This window comes from Vipera berus (assembly GCF_964194415.1).
Source record: "Vipera berus genome assembly, chromosome: Z".
Lineage (NCBI taxonomy): Eukaryota > Metazoa > Chordata > Lepidosauria > Squamata > Viperidae > Vipera > Vipera berus.
Window position 1 is genome coordinate 15,101,442 of NC_138205.1, and position 21,133 is coordinate 15,122,574.

General features: G+C 43.5%; 1 protein-coding gene across 1 annotated transcript; it reads right to left on the reverse strand.

The window, feature by feature from the left end:
• Positions 1 to 4,502: 4,502 nt before the first annotated feature.
• LOC308678316 (serine/threonine-protein kinase NLK2-like) lies at positions 4,503 to 19,865 on the reverse strand. The gene is made up of 11 exons (XM_081345426.1): positions 19,220 to 19,865; positions 18,374 to 18,503; positions 16,538 to 16,593; positions 13,224 to 13,330; positions 11,476 to 11,561; positions 9,841 to 10,050; positions 9,549 to 9,650; positions 9,382 to 9,468; positions 6,934 to 7,132; positions 5,887 to 5,980; positions 4,503 to 5,384 (listed from the first exon to the last, which is right to left on the reverse strand). Exons 1-11 carry the CDS (start codon positions 19,459 to 19,461, stop codon positions 5,336 to 5,338), a joined length of 1,362 nt encoding a protein of 453 aa, XP_081201552.1. The 5' UTR covers positions 19,462 to 19,865; the 3' UTR covers positions 4,503 to 5,335.
• Positions 19,866 to 21,133: the final 1,268 nt, after the last annotated feature.

Here is a 21,133-nt window from a genome sequence, read left to right on the forward strand (position 1 = left end):
TTTAGGTTTTCAGAAAAAACGTTGTAAAATGCTTCCATGTGGCCGTGGGATGTTGCAAATGGCCATAGGTGGGGGTCAGTTGCTGAGCACCCAAAATGCAGTGATGCAACCATGGAGGGGAGGGAGACCGGGCTGTCAGAACTTGGAACCAAGTCAGACTTTTGCAGTCAACTAGGTGACTGTTCATAAATTTAATATCAACAGTTGCAGGTATTCCTCGACCTACAACCAGTGACCGTTCGAAGTTACAATTTTACTGTAAAAAGTGACTTAGGACCGTTTTTCACACTTATGACCATTGCAGCCTCCCTGTAGTCACGTGATCAAATTCCAGATGCTTGGCAACCATGTCCCAGGGTCATTTTGTCACCCTCTGACAAGCAAAGTCAAGGGGGTGGGGGGAAGGCAGATTCACTTAACAACCCTGTTCCTAACTTAACGACTGAAGTAATTCAGTTAACAAGTGGCAAGATAGGTCATAAAATGGGGCAAAACTCACTTGACAACTGTCTCACTTAGCAACGGAAATTTGGGGCTCAGTTGTGGTCGTAAGTTGAGAACTATTGTATCAGTTTCATTGCTGTCTTTAACTGTTGTTATGACTGCCACGTTTTTCCAAGGAACACACCTCTAGTTCCAAAACTCCAGTTTTGGTATCCTTTCATCCCAGTCTTTAAATACTTGCCCCAGTCACCAGGTTGACAATGATCTTTTCCAAGACCTGTTTTCCCTTCTCCTCCCTTGCTCCTACATAGGAGAATCTCATGGAACAATGTTGGTGTTTTCTCACTCATACATGTACACGTATCAAAGCATTTTGTTGTAGGTTTTGAAGTAGAAAATATATTGATCAGCCGTCAGGTAAGCTAGTCTAAGGTCTTTGAACCTTAGAGAGAAGAACATTGGCACCTTTTGCCCTGGACACCCTCCATTAAATCAAGTGCTGAGAACTATAGGTAACATGGCTACTCCTCCTGAAGAAATTATCTATGTCTGGCAGAGTTACGTGCGGCTGGATCCCCCATGATGGCTCGCTGTGGTTCCAGAGAGGGCTAGTGCTGCTGGGACTGGGGGTCTCTCTCTGGAGGTCCTCAGTGGAAACGTAGCTCTCCAGTCCTGCAGGAGAAATGTCCAGAAACCAGTCATTTGAACGCTGAATCCAAAGTGGGACTGTAGCTGAGGGCCTTGAGAAGACATCTGGTTGTCTATTACGGTTTGTGGGCTCAATCCACAGCGTCCCTCCTTGCCTCCACACAGTCGGCACAGCTTCTGTTTCTTGGGGCAGGGACCCTCGGAAAACCCATTCGCAGAGGACGGCTGAGACCACAATGAACACAGCTGCAATGATCGCCAGGCTTACCATGATCAGCAAGCAGTTACCACAATCACTTAGTGGGGAGGCAGTGGAAGGAGGCGGCATCTCAACGCTTGTTGAGGGACCCAACATGACAGCGAATGGACAAGAACCAAGCCAGATCAAGTTGGCTGCATCTGGAACCAATATTACTTTTGTTAGAAAAAAGCTGGATGGAGAAGAAAATGGGAGGAGACGGGTCAGAGAACTGTATGTAAAAGAATTAGCAATCTTTGACGCAACTGAGGGATGTGAGAGTTGTGCAAACTTAGCCTAACAACTCAAAAACAGCTCATATTCGTCAGTCCAACAAAACCCTCTAAGTGCAATGGTTTATACCAGTACTAACTGGGTGCTTTCCCGATGTATAGGATGAGATCTCCAAATACTCAGCCATTATAATTATTATTGGCTAGAAATTCTGTGAATTGTAGCCTAAAGACTTTTGAAAGACACATGACTGAGAAAGGCTAGAATAGAACAAGAACTCTGCCTTGCAAATCCCAACCATTTTTAAAGTCCTTCTAAGCCAATTGTATCTTGTATCTCGGGACAGTTTCCTCCAGTTTGAACTATTTCAATACTAGGGTTATGTATTGCTTTGGATATATATACCAAATATAGCGTATGTCTGCAACTCTTTAAAGCAGTCATATCTTTTCCTAGAATGTCATGACAGCTGCACAGGGCAGTTGTAAGATCCCAGAAGACATGGCTGCTTTAAAGAGTTGCAGGCAAGCATTACATTCGTGTCCACACATGTTCCAAAGCACTTTTTGGAATCAATTCCAAATTGCTGTACAGCTGTACTCTACACCAGGCATATATAGACCAAAATATCTGGACAACACAAGGTTAAAGGAGGCTGTCGTATCTTTTTCCATATAATTTTAGGTACAAACTTGCTGTGGTAGCATTAAAAAAATCTGAAGATAGCTTTGGACAAAGTAGGTTATCCTTAATTTATCAGACAAGGCTAAATGGAAAGTTTTTTTTTAAGGAAAGGTGGGATGTAAACCTAGATAATCACCATAAAAATAAAAATCCAAAACAACATGTAAGGCAGGGTCTAAGCTAGCCATGAGTTTCTCTGTTTTCTTCTCTGTAAGGTTATACTACTTTCCCTTCAGACGATAGCTGAGAAGTCTGAAGCCATAATCCCAGCCCAATTATAGGATACCGGGTAAGAAATGTGAAGTATGCTTTCAGCTCAGAGGCACGGGAGAAGGGGCTATACCAGGAGTAGGCAACCTCGGCTCTTTTATGACTCATGGACTTCAACTCCCAGAATTCCTGAGCCAGCATGGCTCAGCATGGAAACCTCTCCATTTCTCCTCAGCTTGGCTGGCTCAGGAATTCTGGGAGTTGAAGTCCACGAGTCATAAAAGAGCCAATATAGCTATTCATGCCCAACATGTTAATTTCTGAAAAATCCTCCACAGATTTAGATAAAACAAGATAAAAGGAAGGAAAGTGTTGTTCTGCTCCCAAGAGACCTTCTGCAGGGCAGATGGCCAACTCATTTACAGGCTAGATCAGGGGTAGGCAACCTTGGCTCTTTTATGACTCCTGGACTTCAACTCCCAGAATTCCTGAGCCAGCCAAGCTGAGGAGAAAAGGAGAGGTTTCCATGCTGAGCCATGCTGGCTCAGGAATTCTGGGAGTTGAAGTCCACGAGTCATAAAAGAGCCGAGGTTGCCTACCCCTGGGCTATACTTAAAGGAAGTGGGGGGGGGGTGGAGGAAGAGGAGGCAAAGGGAGAAGTTGGAAGGGGAGGGGGGAAAAAATTCTAACCTCAGGTATCGGAAATTGTGCTGGATTTCTGTCTTCAGTGTTCAAGCGTTCTGGCCTCCAAAGAGCGTCATACCCTTGACTTGCCTTTGACAACAGTGGAGAAGAGGATGTGGGATACATGGCGAGTCACATCACTTCCTGGGCACACCCGCTCAAAGCTGTGGGCTGAGAGCAAAGCACTTCCTCCTATCAGACTTATCTTTCAACTCAGGTGACAGCTTGTCCACTGCTGAGCAGTGAGAACCACCGGTCTCATTCAAAGGAAAAAACGACTAGAAGACAAACCAAACCCACTACAGGAGAAAAATATACAGCATAAATTTAATTCAGCTACCATGGAGCACAATTAAATTAAGGAAGGGGATTATTACAGCCAAAGACAGTTCAAGTTTCCAGGTTATTGGTTCTGTGTTATTGTTCCCCCCTCCCCTCTCATGCAGGTTTCTTTTTTTTTCCAGATACAAGGAAGAAAAAATACACGCACACATTTGGGATTTAAACTAGCATATAAACTGCTCTGATCATAAATTAAGAATGGGCCATTGACAAAAAAAGAGATGACCAAGTAAAGAAATCAACCACCAACAAAATAAAAATACAAAATTAATAACACAAGTGTCCCAAACACATGCACACATGAAATCCACTAGGAGAAAAGAGGTAGATTTTTGAAGGGGTGTGTGTGAAATTAATGAATACATTGAATAAAGGAAGGAGGTTGAGTTGACCGCAGGCAGGAAAAGTGGAGGGGCAGAAGGGGAGGGGGGGACTTTTACAGGCATTCCACATCCAGCATCAAGGTCAAAAACTCAAAAATCTTTCAGAAAATGCCACGTATTTTTTAAAGAAAAGAAGCATTTTCTGAAATACAGAAGAAATATGTCAGGGCCTCCAACCGCTTGGAGGACAGGAGGTGGACAGGAGGTGTCCATGCTGGGATAAGAGAAATGTGGAAAGAAGGTAGTCAGGAGAAGACCAAAGTACACACCAAAGAATTTAGCATCTTATCCCAAAATTTAATTTTATGTGTGTGTGTGTGAGAGAGAAAGAGGGGGAGGACCACTGCTCTTTCTTTGAAGCAATGTTTACTCCAACTCAACGTGTCCTTTTGGCCTGTTTAGGGTAACAGAAGATTGTTTGGGAAGGAGAAAGGTGATAGGGGAGGGGAGAAATAAAAAGATATCATTATTGGTGTGCTCTTTTCTACTGGAACCTTCCTCAAAGTTGTGTTGTTGTTGTTTTTTCCAGCTATACAGGACAGGTTTAAGGAAGCCACATGGATGTTGCACACGTTTCCCAGAAGCTGCTGGAGACCAAAGACAAGTCCTCGAAACAAAATCCTCGGTTGCAGGAAATGTACGAACCCCGTTGTAGATTCGGAAAATTGAGCCTTGCCTATTTCTCCCACCTATCCCAGTTTGGGAAATCTTTTAAGGGAAGAGCGATTTGAGGGGGAACACATCTATCCTTAGCCTAAGGCAGCGTTTAACCTTGCCCGCTTTAAAATGATTAGACTTCCAACTGCCAGAATTCCCCAGCCAGAAAGAACAGACACCCCTCATTTCAAGAACACAACTTCTCTTCATTCCAACCTGGCCGAAAGCCAGATAAGACCCCATATGTGTATGTATAGGGCAGGGGTAGGCAACCTCGGCTCTTTTATGACTCGTGGACTTCAACTCCCAGAATTCCTGAGCCAGCCAAGCTGAGGAGAAATGGAGAGGTTTCCATGCTGAGCCATGCTGGCTCAGGAATTCTGGGAGTTGAAGTCCATGAGTCATAAAAGAGCCGAGGTTGCCTACCCCTGGTATAGGGAAAGGAAAATATTGGTGCAGAGCTAGGGAGAAGGGAAAGAACTCACAAGGACAGTGCCCACCAACCCAGAGTTTTCCAGTGCAGTACAGGAACAGGGGAAAGGAAAAGACACCCATCAGTGGGGGGGGGGGGAAATCCCTTCCCCCAACTTTTCCACTTCCAAATAATAATAATATAATAACGACCCAGACACCCCAATTCCCAAATGTCTGGCCATAAGTCAAAATATTCAAGAGTGCAGGATGAAGGGGCAGCGTTTCCCTCTTCTTTTCATCTCTCCGCTGCCAGCAGCAACGCCATCCCTTCGTGTCTTCTGTCCCTCTTCTTCTGTCTTTCTTTTCTTTTTCCGTCATGACCGTCCAAGGGTCAGCTTCATCTCTCTTCCTTCCTGGACACCTTGGAAGAATGCCATGCTGTGGAGCTGCCGGGGGGTGGGGGTGGGGGGGGGTTGGAAAAAAAAAGTATTACAGGTAGTCCTCGACTTACGACCAAAATTGAGCCCAAACTTTCTGCCGCTAAGTGAGACATTTGTTAAATGGGTTTCGCCCCTTTTTATCACCTGTCTTGCCACGGTTGTTAAGGGAATCAGTGCAGTTGATAACTCAGTAACCCCGCTGCTTAAGTGAATCTGGCTTCCCCATTGACTTTGCTTGTGAGAAGGTCGCAAAAGGGGATCACGTGACTCCCGGGACACAGCAACGGTCATAAATACGGACCAGTTGCCAAGCGTCTGAATTTTGATCACGTGATCATGGGAAAGTTGCAAAGGTCAAAACTGTGAAAAACGGCCGTTAAGTCCCGTTTTTCAGCACCGTGGTAACTTTGAATGGTCACTAAACGAACTGTTGTTAAGTCGAGGAGTACCTGACCTACCTCCTCTTTCTCCTTCTGTAAAGACAGAGCCACCAATTTCAGAGACTCACCGGATGAAGGTTTTGAAGGCAGCTGACTGGGGGTTGATACAGAGTGGGACCCGTTTCCCATGCTGCTGTTCCAAGATAAACCTGTGCACCAGTTCTGAAAAACAAAAAGTACATTTTTGGTTTGGTCACCATCAGGGCCACAAAAATCCCCCCTCCCCGATTCTTGCAGACCAAATCTGTAGACCTATATTTACATAATACATGCCCCTCTTTTCTTCTCTATTTTTCCATGCATTTTCATTCTGCCTCTCCTCACTCAAGCAAGCCAAGGCCATAACAAATGTTTGGGATAATAGAAGCAGCGAATCGCAACTGAATGCGTGCACATTTGGACACTTGCCATCCAGGTGACTTGTCCTGTGTACACTTAGAACTTCACCAGCAGATTCAGATAAATCCCTACTTCTGCAAAATCTCCATCCCCTCTTTGGAAATCTCCTCTTCCTCCTCCTCCTCCAATATGAATAGATGCCATTAGTGCTACATTGGTTGCACAGGGGAATTGGGAGATGCAGCAACCCAAAGGGGATGTGCTTCTTAGCATGAAGTGACACAAAAGGATGCATTAACGTTTTGACTTCTCCGTAATTCTATAAGATGATACAAAAAACCCACAGAGGGTGAAGAAAAACTGAAATCACAAAGTCTGGTGGAATTCATGGAAGAATTACGTACATTAACTGCTCTCACGTACTTCGTGTAAGACAGTTGAGATCAATATTTAGCTCCTAAATTAGCAACTAGCAATAGCAATGTCCCCGAGGTGCTTTTTCAAGAGGCAACTGGACTTTCTTGTTTTTCTTTGAAGACGTTTCGCTTCTCTTTCAAGCTTCTTCAGCTCTTGTCTCTTGAAAAAGCACCTTTGGGACAACCATGACCTGGATGACAGAGAATCTCCACAGACAGTTAGCAATAGCACTTAAGACTTACATACCGTTTCATACTTTCATAATCCAGCATTCTAACCTCTGCGCCACCGCTACGTTAAGAATGCGGCCCTCTGAACACCCCAGGATTTGTCAGGTGGTTTGGACTCAATCAACTTACCTTTGACCTGCCAGACAGAAGCGAGGTTCTTTTCGTAAGAGCCGTCAAATTTGGGGTTGGCCCGGGGTTCAAAGTCACTGGTGTAAATGCGGCCGGAGGAGACCGAAAAGCAGCAAGTGCACATACAGGTGTGGTATCTCAGTCGCCCTTCATCTAAGTAAGGATGTGAAAGGGCATCCTTCGCTGAGATCCGCTTGGCCTGCAGAAAAAGGAAGGAAGCTTATAAACTTAAAAAAAAAACAGAAGAATCTGATAAATAATTTGGTAGATGAAAAAGGTTGCCTACAATTTAAAAATGAAGAAATAAAAAAAGATAATTAAAGAATATTATAAGAAACTGTATGACACAGAAGAAATTCCAAGAGAGAGAATGATCCAATATCGGGAAGAAAATAACCTTCCAAAAATTCCAGAAACCTGTAAGACCACTGGGAGATCTCTATTGTATAGAGGCAGTTCTCGACTTACGACTGTAATGAAGCCTTCCCATTAGTCATAGATCATAATGGTTGAACAAAATGCACCGGTCATGTGACCAGCCTGCTTCTATGACTTTTTGTGGCAGTTATTAAGCGAACACCATGATCGTTGAGTGATCCATTGTTCGCTGTGGCCTGGTTTTGCCGAAAACTGAAAACAAATGCCATTTTTTCACAAAACCATCGTAATGTACAGTCATGTGATCATAGCATAATGCAAATGGCGGTAAATATGTTGATGAGTGCCCCAAATGCAGCCACCTGAACTGTGGTGGCGGTGAGGAACCATCGGAACTTCAGGTCCAGGTCACAAGTCCCCTTTATCTGGTAGGTCATAACTTTGAACGGTTGCTAAGAGCAACTGTCCTAAGTTGAGGACCACCTGTACAACAGCGTTTCTCAACATGCTGGCTGGAGAAACATGGGAGTTGAAGTCCACACATCTTATTGTTGCTAAGGTTGAGAAACACTGGTGTACAGTATCGACCAATCAAGAAATCTCAATTCAATGCCTGGTTTTGCAAAGAAAAAGGTTTTTTTTTCATTTTGCCAAAAACATCCAAATGGTTCCATCCATGACTTGCTAGCAATATGTATACAGAAGAGCTCTTGAGTTATTCTCTTAAGCCAGGGGGGCCTCCAAACTTGGCCCTTTTATGACTTGTGGACTTCAACTCCCAGAATTCCTCAGCCAGCGTACCTGGCTGAGGAATTCTGGGAGTTGAAGTCCACAAGTCATAAAAGGGCCAAGTCTGAAGACCCCTGGCTTAAGCCATGGTCTTTTTGGCTTCTGCCTTACAGTAGACCAAGATGAGACAAACCAGTCCTCCAACAAGACACTAATTTTAACTCTATGCACTCCCCTATAGAAATCCTATTTTAATCAATTTTATTTAATTTATATGTTGTCCAGAGTTGCTTCGGATAGTGAGATGGCTGGCATGTAAATTTATATAAACAACAACAAAAATTTTCTGATTACTAAAGGGACCAGACAAATGGTACATATGGCTGAGTTACATCATGTAACAATCACCTCTGATTATAACTTTATAATAAATCTAAGTTTGATTAAATGTTTTCAACCTTAATCACACACTGGAGGGTAGTATGTTGCTCAGAGCTGGCAGATAGGAATAGCCTGTAAGGAGAGTGACTGTATATTCTTGGGGGGGAAAAAAACAAATCTGAAAAAGGGGCAAATCTGAAGGAACACCAGAAAGGAACTGAAAAGATTAAAACAAATCCTCAATTTACAACCTTCAACTCATTTAGTGACCATTCGAAGTTACAACAGGATTGAAAAAAGTGACTTATGACTGTTTTTCACACTTATGACCATTGCAGCAGCCCTGCGGTCATGTGATCAAAATTCGGGTGCTTGGCAACTGGTTCACCTTTATGACAGTTGCAGTGCCCCGGGGTCATGTGATCACCTTCTGACAAGCAAAGTCAGTGGGGAACACAGATCCACTTAACAACTATGTTACTAACTTAACAACTGCAGTGATTCACTAAACAAATGTGGCAAGAAAAGTTGTAAAATGGGACAAAACTCACTTAACAAATTTCTCACTTAGCAACGTAAATTTGGGGCTCAATTGTGGTCACAAGCCAAGGACTACCTGTTAATTCTTTAGGTTTATAAAGAGAGAGGCAGCCAGCATTGCTCTCATTACGGTGTATATTGTCTTAAGGCTCCCAAAATTTGATAAAAAATGCGTACAATGCGCAGAAAATGAACTTCTTAATACTGTTGTATTCACAAACGGTTGCTAACTGAGATTGCCACTAAATTGAGGAGTGGATGTATACTGTCTCTATCATTTGGCATATCCGATGGTATATCTCTACACTTTCAATTTTATGCCCCTAACAACTGGAACAACAATGGCGAGCTGAATGTGAGAGAGGAAGAGAGACAACCTGACTAGTCTAAAGTTTTCCTTTGACTACATTGCCAACTCACTGGATCAAAGACCAACATCCGACAGAGCAAATGCACAGCTTCGTGGGTGGCTTCTCCAGAGAGCATGTAAAGGACAGACAACGATGGCTAGGATAAAAAAAAGCCAAGTGTTAAAAAGCTTCCTTCATTTCCATGGCTCTTACCTTCCCAGCCGTGATGGTACTCACCGGCTTGTGACTGCCACGCAGGATGTGGGCCCGGGCCCCCTCGCAGGCTGAACGGAGGGCAGCAACGGGAGGAGTCCCCAGGAGATCTGTAATCAGGTCCAACTGCCACCCGTAGATCAAAGGAAGAAGAGAAGAAGAAGAAATGGAGAGAGGGAGAGAGAAGGGAAAGAGGAAAGTTACTCCTTTGGTGTCGAGTAGTGGACGTTTTGTGGAAGCACAAGCTGAAATGTTCTTTCACGCCTTCTGAAACCACACACTTTCGCAACTCTTTCTTCAAAGCCGGTTGAGATACCTGCTGAATTGGGCTCTGGGCCTGAAAGAGGATACGCCTGCCAAGGAGTTCGGCGAAAATGCAGCCCACGGACCAAATATCAATTGGACGTCCATAATGCCTGCTGCCCATCAGGATTTCAGGTGCCCGGTAATATTGAGTAACCACCTCTTGAGTCATGTGCTGGGACTCATCTGGCTCCTCTACCCGGGCCAAACCAAAATCACAGATCTGAAGGAAAGATGAAAAGGTGTGGTCAACCTGAGGAAGCTTCTAGAGCCGTGGTGGCGAACCTACGGCACGCGTGCCACAAGTGGCATGCAGAGCCCTCTCTGTGGGCACCCGCGCTGCAGCTCCAGTCCTAGGCCTTCAGCTGGGTTTTATAAAACCTTTTCGCTTTAGGCCTCGGCCGCCATGTGCAAAAAAGAAAAGGCTCAATTGATCAATCAATTTCAACTTCTCGCGGGGAAAAAAAAAGATCACGCAAAGTTGGGATTGATTGATTGAACTTTTTAGTCCCACCCAGTCTGCTGTTACCACGGCAGCCACGCCCACCCAATGGGCCACGCCCACCCGGCACCTGACGATACATAAGTGGGCTTTGGGTTGCAGTTTGGGCACTTGGTCTCTGAAAGGTTCGCCATCACTGTTCTAGAGAAATAAAACTTCCAGACCTACTTTTCTCTACTATTTGCTGCTCCTTCTGGGAATCAACATTCTTTCAATGCCACCGAATGCTATTAATTCAGGTGCATTCTAAAATGGGAGCTGCATGGATGTTTCTCAACCCTGGCAACTTTAAGAGGTGTGGACTTCAACTCCCAGAATTCTCTGGCCAGCATTAGGGAACCTGACAAGGCTTGTAAGGACCCTGCCGGGGGGAGAGGGGAAAAGGCCTACGGGCCCCAGTAGTGGTGAGGGAAGCAGGCCCAAGGCCTACGGGGACATCAAGGGGCAGGAAGCAGATCACAGAGGATGGGGGAGGCCCTACAAGTCTGGGGCAGGAGGGCCTGGGCCTGCGCTACATTTCCCAAGTTCTCCCCCACCCGAGGCACCCAGTGCTCCACTTAACGACTACATGAAGGACGACAGAGGTGGGATCGTTAAGCAAGATCACGTGGTTGCCTCACTTAAACGACCATCACAACTTACGACCGTAATGGGCAGATGCCATTACAGTTATAGTTCGAGAACTACCTGTACACAAATAAAGGATTCTATGTCTCAACTTCAAGTACACTGCATTAAATTAAATACAATTCGTTTGATCACTTCTTGCATGGTTTTTTTTTTTCTTTTGTCACATCAAAAATAGCAATTTTCTGGCTGTGACTTTATCAGCTGCAAGACTATGTGACAGAGAATTATTGAAGATACATATGTGTTAAAATCTACAGCATGGTGGGCACCGTGTCACCACTGATAGCTTTGGGTGCAATGGCATACATGACATTTTATGGATTTGTCACAACCATACACATATTTATACACCCAACATCTCTATTCTAACCGTAGTATGATTCACAGTGATTGGAGTGGGAGGGTGGGTGAGAACATTTAATGTTTGGCCATAATAGCTAAAAATGCTGGACGTCACAGTCCCCCCGGAGGTGGCTATCTTGAAAACTGCCTGGGTTGGCTACAAGGAGGAATTACCTTGAGGACACAGTTGCTGTTGACCAGCAAATTCCCAGGCTTGATGTCCCGATGAAGGACACCAGCAGAGTGCAAATATTTTAGCCCTGGAGAAGTAAGGCGAAAGAAAAAATACATTGGGTATTTTATTTGGAGTCAACAGATGCAATAAAAATTAAAACTGAAATTAAACCCATTATCAACATAGTTTTCAAAATTTAAAACTTTTGTGTAAGTTCTGAACTACTGCCGAAGTGCTGAGCCTGGTGCTGAGTTTGACTCCAAACACATTTTACTTAAACATTAAGTAACTAAGAAAATTTAAAAAGGGACACTCGTTATCTCTTCTAAGAAAAAAGCCCCTTAAGTCGCACACGTGCAGGATTCTTAAATCCTGAAAAGAAACTCCTTGTATTTTATGGAATTGCAACTGTGCAAGGATCATCAGAAAAGGAGTGAAGGGGAGGAAATATTAAAACAAATGACTTGCAACAGGACATAATTAGGAAGGACGGGAGCAAAGGAAAGGAGCAGGAGAAAAGGGCAAAAGATATCTGATAAACATGAGAGGAGAAAATATTAGAGGACATATCGAAGAGACCACTCAAGAGGGATAATACTGTAGAAATACAACTTGTTTGGTCATCAAACCCCTGCTGGATCTCCACCCCCATGGCTCTCCATCCCAATTCAAAAACATGCACAAGGAAGATCTCAACGCTTCTCCAACCCTTCTAATGTCAAAGCATTAGACAGATAGCAACCCGTCAATGAATTGTACCTTCTTCTTTCATGGGACCTGAAGCCCCTGAGATCCAGTCTCCCCTTTGAGACAATGTAGAATACCCTTTACTCTCTTTTGATTCTTCATCCTTCTCTTTCCTACTTCTGATTATTCTCATCCTCGCTTCTTAATCCCTAGTCTTGACTAAGTTCTGGCATCCATAACTTTGATCACCGTTATGGAATCTTTTAACTTGGAGTTGAGGATGGTGCCCGATCTTCGCTCCTTTCGTCGCGATCTAAAGACATTCTTATTCGAACAAGCCGGCCTGGCCTGATGGGGGATTGGTGGGGTTTTTTATTGTTATTTTAATATTTGTATTTACTGTTTTTAGTGGGCATATATTTAATTCTTTTTTAACTTTTGTAACTTTGTATTTTTTATTCTTGCCCTGTTCACCGCCCTGAGTCCTTTGGGAGAAGGGCGGTATATAAATATTATTAAATAAATAAATAAATAAATAAATTCTACAACTGCAGGCTATGCGTATGATTTAGAAGCTAGGCAGCTTGTATAATGTGAGATGAATGAAGAAATGTTAGGAATGACTCAGCAGGAGTCTGTATCCCTTTAAGAGCTTGAATATAAAAGGGAAGGCCTTGCTGGAGTCTTTCTCTCTTGTCCCTTTCCTGCTGTAATTGCTGTGTATTGGAGTTTGCTGAATTATCACCACGTGTTTGTATTTTATTTCTAGTGTATATTTGTAGATAGTGTAATATAAATCACCATTTAATACAAACCACTACTGTATTTACTCCTGGGTTACCTCAGCGCAATAAGGCTGTGCATGCTCTGACAGCATAGCATCAGCCAACTCTGTATAGACATTGTCCTATTAGTTCACATTCTTCTACTGAATGATTACAATCCTTGTCATGTTATACGGCTGCCAAGCCAGACAGCTCTACATTCGCACTGAATCTAAATAAAGAACTTTGCCCAAATGGATAGTTCCCAATTTATGGCATTTCCAAGTCAGACTTACCCCTGAGGATCTGATACAAAAAGACCTTGATATGATCAGAGCTGAGTGGTTGCGGAGAAACTATGACTTTGTGAAGGTCACTTTGCATCAATTCAGTGATAACATAACTGATGGTCATTGTCAAGGAGGTTGATGGGGAATGGAACAGAGAATGGAGGTTATCTGAATACCCAGCTCTTCCCATTGGAAGCAAAAAGAAAAATTACTTTCCCACCATTTTGTAAAACCAACAAGCTCGAACAGAATAAGGAGGCACAAATACCAAACAGCGGGACAAAGTGAGGTAAAATAAAATAAGAAAATATAGAAAGAAAAACTGTTATACAGATCAGCCATCACCAACCTGATACTCTGTATATAGGCTAGAATGCAAACTCATATCAATTTTGGAGGACACAAAACTAAGGAAAGACTGAGTCTTCAGAGAAGGGCGGGATATAAATGGAATTAAAATAAATAAATAAAATAAATAAATCAAAAAGAACTAAAGAACCTCAAAAGCATCTCCAGTGCAGAACTGAGACACAAAATGCGTATGAGAATGGACTAACCTAACTATTAAGAAATTTTAAAAATCAGTATGGAAACTCTTATCTTAGTTGCAAGGAAAATAAAAGAAGACGAAAGTGCAGACAAAATAAGCAAAATAATCTTTTCTAGTATTGTACACTACTGCACAATCTCAAAACGAGGTACTTCCTGCCCACAAATGCCACTCAAATTTCATGGAGCTGTGACAATCTCAGCACAGACTCTAATGGGGCATTATGAAAAGATTTAGAGTATTTTTAACAAACAAAAAACCCCAACTGAGCATGAATATATGAGGCCATGGCTTCTGTGAATATTGATGTTTGTAAGCCGCCCAGAGTTACTTGTTAATGAGATGGGCAGCATATAAATTAAATAAACCAATTTAATAAATAAATACACATTAATTATACAATTACTAGCTAAAATTGTGCTGTTGACCTCTGAGGTTAAAAGAATAGTATCATAACTTTTAGTAATAAAGGGCTTGCTAGCTATAGCTAGGTGTTTATTACTAAAAGTTATGATTCTATTCTTTTAAGGCAGGGATCCCCAACCCCTGAGTCACAGCCCACTATTGGGCCGCGGCCTCTTTCAAACCAGGCCGTGTGAGTGATGGGCAAGCATGTGTGCATGCGAAGCTCCACTCGCATGAGCAGCGCAAATGGAACTTTACACGCAAGTGGAGCTTCGCGTGTGAGCACAAGCACCCTCTGCTCGCATGAGTAGAGCTTAACATGCAAAGCTCCATTCCTGTGAATGAAGGGCATGTGCACCAACCGCCCACACCAATGGAGCTCTGCGCGCGCAGGTGCCTGGCACTCACACGCTCCCCCACCCAGACCAGGCCAGGCTGCCAAAGTGGAAAGATTGAGGAGCACTATTTTAAGGAGATGAAGCTGGAAGGAAACATAACATGTAAGATATGATAGCCCTATCTAGGTGCTGCTGCAACATTTGTGCATGAAGAGATGAAGTAGGAACAATCAGACCTGATGCTCTTTTCAACTTGCAAACAGAGCTCGGTGGCCTCTGAGCAAACAAATAACCAAACTCAGACAGCACCAAGGACTCCACAGCCAGACCATCCCTGACCATCCATTCTCATTACTCTTCATTTATAGAAAGCCATGGTCTCCAGCAAGGGATCTCAGACCTCAGACTGAGACATCTCAATCTCTAGCATGGTATCCAGATCCCACAAACCTCAATGGCCACCAGGTTCCATGCCCTCCTCATATTCCATTAGATTCATGTACTTACTGTCCAAAGAAGTTAAATGGGAAGCTAGCAGGCTCCAGAACAATGTCCTACCACCATTTCTAAGAAAGCCTCTGGGTCAGATCATAAAAGTGGAGGGAGCTGTCAATCAAATGCTGCCCAGAAACAACTGAGGAACTTAAGACTGGTATGAAACGTCTTAGGAGTTTTCAAGGAATGATGGAGAGCAGCTTCCCAGCTTGCCATTAGGTAAATGAGGACCATTTATGCCAACTACAAGAGATTTAAAATAGCAACTGTACCTACTGGTGTCCAAAGGTTGTAGACATCTGGCTTAGGAGACTGAGCACTCAAGATTTCCTAGCATGCTCAAGCTCAGAGAGAACCTATCGGGAATGCCATGCTGCAGTTGACTTCAAAACCCCAAGACTGCAGCAAAGCTAGTGAATCATTCAATCATCTTCAGGTGAGTAAACATACAAATGGGGCAAGAGGGAGGAGATTTCACATAAACTTGGATCTTTTGAAAATAGCCGACACAGGCTGAAAAACCTGGCAAGGAACAGTGGCAAGGACAACCTCAACGAACTAGAAAACAATTGCATGAGAATATAAGGGGGGGGATCCAAAGCAGTACTGTAAATGAAGGAAATAAAAAAATATGTGAGAAGTAAAAGAGAAAAATCAAAGCAAATGGAACATAAGGATACTGCAAAAAAAAGAAGAATCAAATCAGACTTAAGAAAAGCAAGAACAATCAATAAATATTTCACTTCCTCTTCTCACGTGTAGCATGTGTAGAGGGGAAAAAAGCAAAGGTAACGATAGCACTCTCAATTCCTGGCAAATAGATGGGGAAGAAATGGAGGTAGTGACAGATTTTATTTTCCTGGGCTCCAAGATCACCGCAGATGGGGACTGTAGGCAAGAAATTAAAAGACGCTTACTCCTTGGGAGGAAAGCCATGGCAAATCTAGACAGCACACTAAAAAGCAGAGACATCACCCTGCCAACCAAAGTGCGTATATTCAAGGCTATGGTCTTCCCAGTTGCAATGTATGGCAGTGAAAGCTGGACCATAAGAAAGGCTGAGCACCAAAGAATTGAAGCCTTTGAACTTTGGTGCTGGAGAAGACTCCTGCGAGTCCCTTGGACTGCAAGGCGATCAAACCGGTCAGTCCTAGAGGAGATCAACCCTGACTGCTCTTTAGAAGGCCAGATTCTTAAGCTGAAACTCAAATACTTTGGCCACCTAATGAGAAGGAAGGACTCACTGGAGAAGAGCCTAATGCTGGGAAAGGTTGAGGGCAAGAGAAGAAAGGGACGACAGAGAATGAGGTGGCTGGATGGAGTCACTGAAGCAGTAGGCGTGAGCTTAAATGGACTCCAGAAGATGGTAGAGGACAGGAAAGCCTGGAGGAACATTGTCCATGGGGTTGCGATGGGTCGGACACGACTTCGCAACTAACAACAACAACAACGATAGCACAAAATGGAGCATGGGAACAGTAGGGAAAATAATAATGAGGAAAGAAGTTAGCTACAGGTGGAATGAAGGATACATTTCCTCAAAACAGTCAATCTGTGGAGGTTGGAGGATATCCAGTGCTGAGAGGACCTGAGAAGAAGAAAAAAAAAGACATTTTTTTTGTCTGAAATGGTATATTTTCTCCTGCTTGAGCAGGGGGTTGGACTAGAAAACCTCCAAGGTCCCTTCCAACTTTGTTATTCTGTTAAAAGTCTGAAAATATCCCCTCACAGACAGAAAGGATGAAACCAGTGGTGGAACCCAACATCTGTACTATAATCTGGTGTTTTGGCATGACAGGCCTATCAAGCTTAACGTACCACCCGCCCCCTCCTAGTAATAAAAATAGGACAACAGCAACTAATAATGTACCTACTCAAAAACAGGACTGAAACTTAGCTGGTAAGAGAAGCCTGCACAGTTTGTCTAATAATAGGGTCAGCCCTGCCACCCACAGCTGCAATGACTTGGTCAGTGCAAGGGACCCTTCATAACTTCACGAACACGGCACACCATCCAAGCGTCCTTCTGTCCTATACACCAGGGGTCTGCAACCTTGACAACTTTAAGACTTGTGGACTCAGCTATGCTGGCTGAGGAATTCTGGGAGCTGAAGTCCACAAGTCTTAAAGTTGTCAAGGTTCCAGACCCCTGCTATACACCATCAATTTGTGCCCATCTCTTCCAGTCTTCCAGCTTTGTCCCTGAGGTGAAACGGCCCTTCGCCAGCTTCCTTGTGCCAGGGAGCAAGGCCTACCACTGTCCTATACACCAGGGGTCTGCAACCTTGACAACTTTAAGACTTGTGGACTCAGCTATGCTGGCTGAGGAATTCTGGGAGCTGAAGTCCACAAGTCTTAAAGTTGTCAAGGTTCCAGACCCCTGCTATACACCATCAATTTGTGCCCATCTCTTCCAGTCTTCCAGCTTTGTCCCTGAGGTGAAACGGCCCTTCGCCAGCTTCCTTGTGCCAGGGAACAAGGCCTACCACTGACCCTGGCCTACCATCAGAGGCCATCTCCTCCTTCCACTGCTCCTCAATGAATTATATTACTCTAATTCTTTTCTTTTTATCCTTTGTTGTCCATTCCTGTCAACTGTCCATTAAGGAAGCCTATGGAAATCCAACATTCTGGAGTCACTCTTGGGATATAAATTTAACCACATGGTTTCACTGACTTGAATTTTAAAAAAACTATCAATCCATCCAATCATTCTAGCAGGGAACCCTATTCTGGATCAGTGTCACTGCATGTGTGATCAACTGCCCTTGTTGCTGCCTCTCCAACATAATCTGCCTGGAGCCATATTTTTATATTCATTTATTTAATCAAATTTTGAAAACCCATAGAAAATATTTGTAGCTCACAGTTGAATTGTGGAGTCCTAGGTGTTCTCTGAGCTTGGTTGATTTCCTGCAGATGTCTCATTACCTAACGAGATAACATCATCATATGTCATCAGATCATTTTGATGATGTTATTTAGGGGAATAATGTCATGGACTTAGAATTGTAAGGCTGGAAAGGATCTTGGAGGTCATCTAGTGCAACCCCCTTCTTAAGGCAGGAGACCTTATCACATCTCAGAATGAAATGTCTGCAAGAAAACAACCAAGCTCAGAAAGCACCAAGGACCCCACAATTTTGAAACCGCCCATTTCCCTCACAGAGACTCTGGGCAGTGTACAAATTATTAGAACATAAAAACAATACATAAAAGAAAATTTAAAAAGAGGTCAGAATGATTGAAAATCAATATATGCCTACACCTTTCCACAATGCACATTCCTAAATCTGGGGAAACCTAACCCAAACCCAGGGTGCCATAGAAGGGACCACCTTTGGCTCTGCAAACTGTTCCACACTCACATTGTCATGTTTGAAGTAACAGAGCATTCTCAATTCTCTGAAGACCCGTTTGCAAGAGACCAAGTTCTGGAAAACATTGGGCATCTTTTTGAGTGCAACTCGCGACCCATCCCGAGGGTCTGTCACAGACCTGCAGGAAGAAGAAAAATGTCCTTCCATTTACAATTTACTTTTTGGTAATAAGAAACGGTAGACCACAGCAAGGAGGCAATTACAATGTAATTTTAGAGAGAGAGGGCAAAAGATGAAAATACATTTTAAGATCTGCTCTTAAGAAGATTGGAAAACATTTCTTTATATATTTTTTTCCCCGTTTTCTTTTTCCTATTTCCTTTCTTACAATTCACCATTTTTCTCTATTTCTTTTCTAAATTCCATACTGTTTTTTCTCCTAAAAATCTCTTTAATAAAAATTATTTTTAGACAGGTAGTCCTCGACTTAGAACCACTTGTTTAGGGAACGTTTGATGTTATAAGTATACAAAGCTGCTTATGACCGATCCTCACATTAGAAGTGTTGCAGCATCCCCACGATCATGTGATCAAACTTCCGCCCCTTGGCAACCAATTTGTATTTACAATGGTTGCTGTGTCCCAGGGTCATGTGATCATCCTATGCAACTTTCCCGGTTGACTTCCGATAACCAAGAGTCAATGCGGGAAACCAATTTGCTTAACAGCTACACGATTCACTTAACAACTGCAGTGATTCACTTAACAACCAGGACAAAAAAGCTTCTGAAATGGAAATTCTAGTCTGAATTGTGATCGTAACTATCAATCCTTTCCTGTCTCTATTACCTTCATCCTTCTCTTCTATCATGCAGCAGATAACTCCTCACTCACCATACCACACCAAAAGCACCATAACCGATGGGTCGATCTGGTTCTGGGTCCACCATCATCGCATTGCCAAGCGTTGTCTGCTGTTGCTGGGGGGGAGCTATCTGTACCCCATTATTGCAATAATATTTCTGCCCCCCACCTAGCCCAGCAGCTAAAGGTGGCTGGATTAACCCCGTCAATGCCCCAAAAACATTGCTACAAAGCTGAGCTTGAAGCGGATGGTTGGGGTCTTGGAAAGCCATCAGACAAATTAGGACAGAGGTGTGAGAAACACTGATTTTGGACAAGAAGATTGGGAGAGGACGCAAAACAGCCCTCTGGAATTGAAACAAATTGTGGTTTGCAAAAAGGAGGTTTGGGGAATATTGAGTGGAAAATACCTGGATTAGGGCAAATCTCACAAGCAAAATAAATGCATGCAAAATTGTGCGCTCCAGCAAAGGAGTGTTTTTATACAAGTAGTATTTTTTTTCTCCTTAAGGTTTTTAAAAAAATCTTTAAAAGAGGTATCTTGGCTTATTTTAAATTTAAAATTATTATTACAATAAAGTGTAAATTATATTTTGGGACAGTTTGATATGTTTTAGGGACCGTATTAACCCTGGCTGAAAGCGGTGTGTGTGTGTGTGACAGAGCAACTGATGAAAATCAGTTCTGCAACTAAATCTCTGATGTGGAAGACATCAGGGAAGATTTCTAAGAAGCTGCGTTTTCTCCAGAATGCACAGAAAAATTTGGAATATTGTACTTACTATAAACATAAAAGGGGAGACTGATTAAGACTAGATGTAGAGCCTTGACAATCTATAGGAAAAGAGCAGAAATGTTGTATAACATTTTTCTCTTAATAGGTGAGCTTTGTGGAACCACAAGACATTTAAACAGGATTTCTGGGATTATGTTATTTTTTTTAAAAAAAATATTGAACAGAGAACAGAGCACTGAGGTTTTATCTCACCATATAACCAAGATGATGGAAATCCTGGGCTGTACTGAAATATCAAGAGGCCTAAAAAAAAAAATTGGGGAATCTTATACACACGTTAGGAAATACAAGCTACTATTAGAGGCCGGGATGCAAGGGAGGCACTCTCTAGATTAGAGCAAGAGAAATGGAAGTAAATTTGGGAAGAGCACTTCACGAATTGGAGAATGAGGTCTATTGCCTTTCTAGTGAGGTGTGAAAATGCTGGGGTATTCCCAGCAAAATATTAGAAGGGGGGGGGTTCGGTGACCCGAAACGCCCAAAGTTGCGAAAATATCCCCTTCCAACAGAAATGGAAAACCTCAAATGAGGATGTGGTATAACAGAAAAGCTGCCATCCGAACCACACAACCTTAACTCACGGGTGCACTTTGGGGAAAGTTTCTCAACAGTCAAAAGTGGGGGGGAGGGACAGACCCAATAAAAAGGGGGTGCAGAGAAAGCAGCTCTCTTGGCAACCAGCCCTGTTAGGCTGATTCAGGAAGCTGTGATTAAATCTGGAGGTGTCAAAGAACCACACAACCAACCCCTTACTTCCAGGCAACAAGAGGGGCAACAGATTGGAAGAAAGATGCCCGGATAAGTGCGGAAGTAAACTTTAGAGGTTCAGGATCTGCAAGGTGTGAGCGGGGAGTGGGGGGGGGGTCAGAGGAGGAATAAACAGGGTGCAAAGGGAGGCCTAAGGGAGGCTTGCCTTGAAAACGGCAAGCGAGGCAAGGTAGATATTGGGGTGCTCTCAACTTTTCTTCCCCGGCAGGGAAAGGGATTCAATCCTCAGCCCAAGACGGGTCCTAGCGACGGGCCAGCGGGGGGGAAGGTGGGGGCGCCCATGGTGCGGAAGGGGGTCCTTCCCCCACCCGCCCCCCCGGGTGGGCTTCGCAGCGTCTCAGCAAAGCATGGGGGCGGAGGGGGGGGCGCTGCGGTCGGAG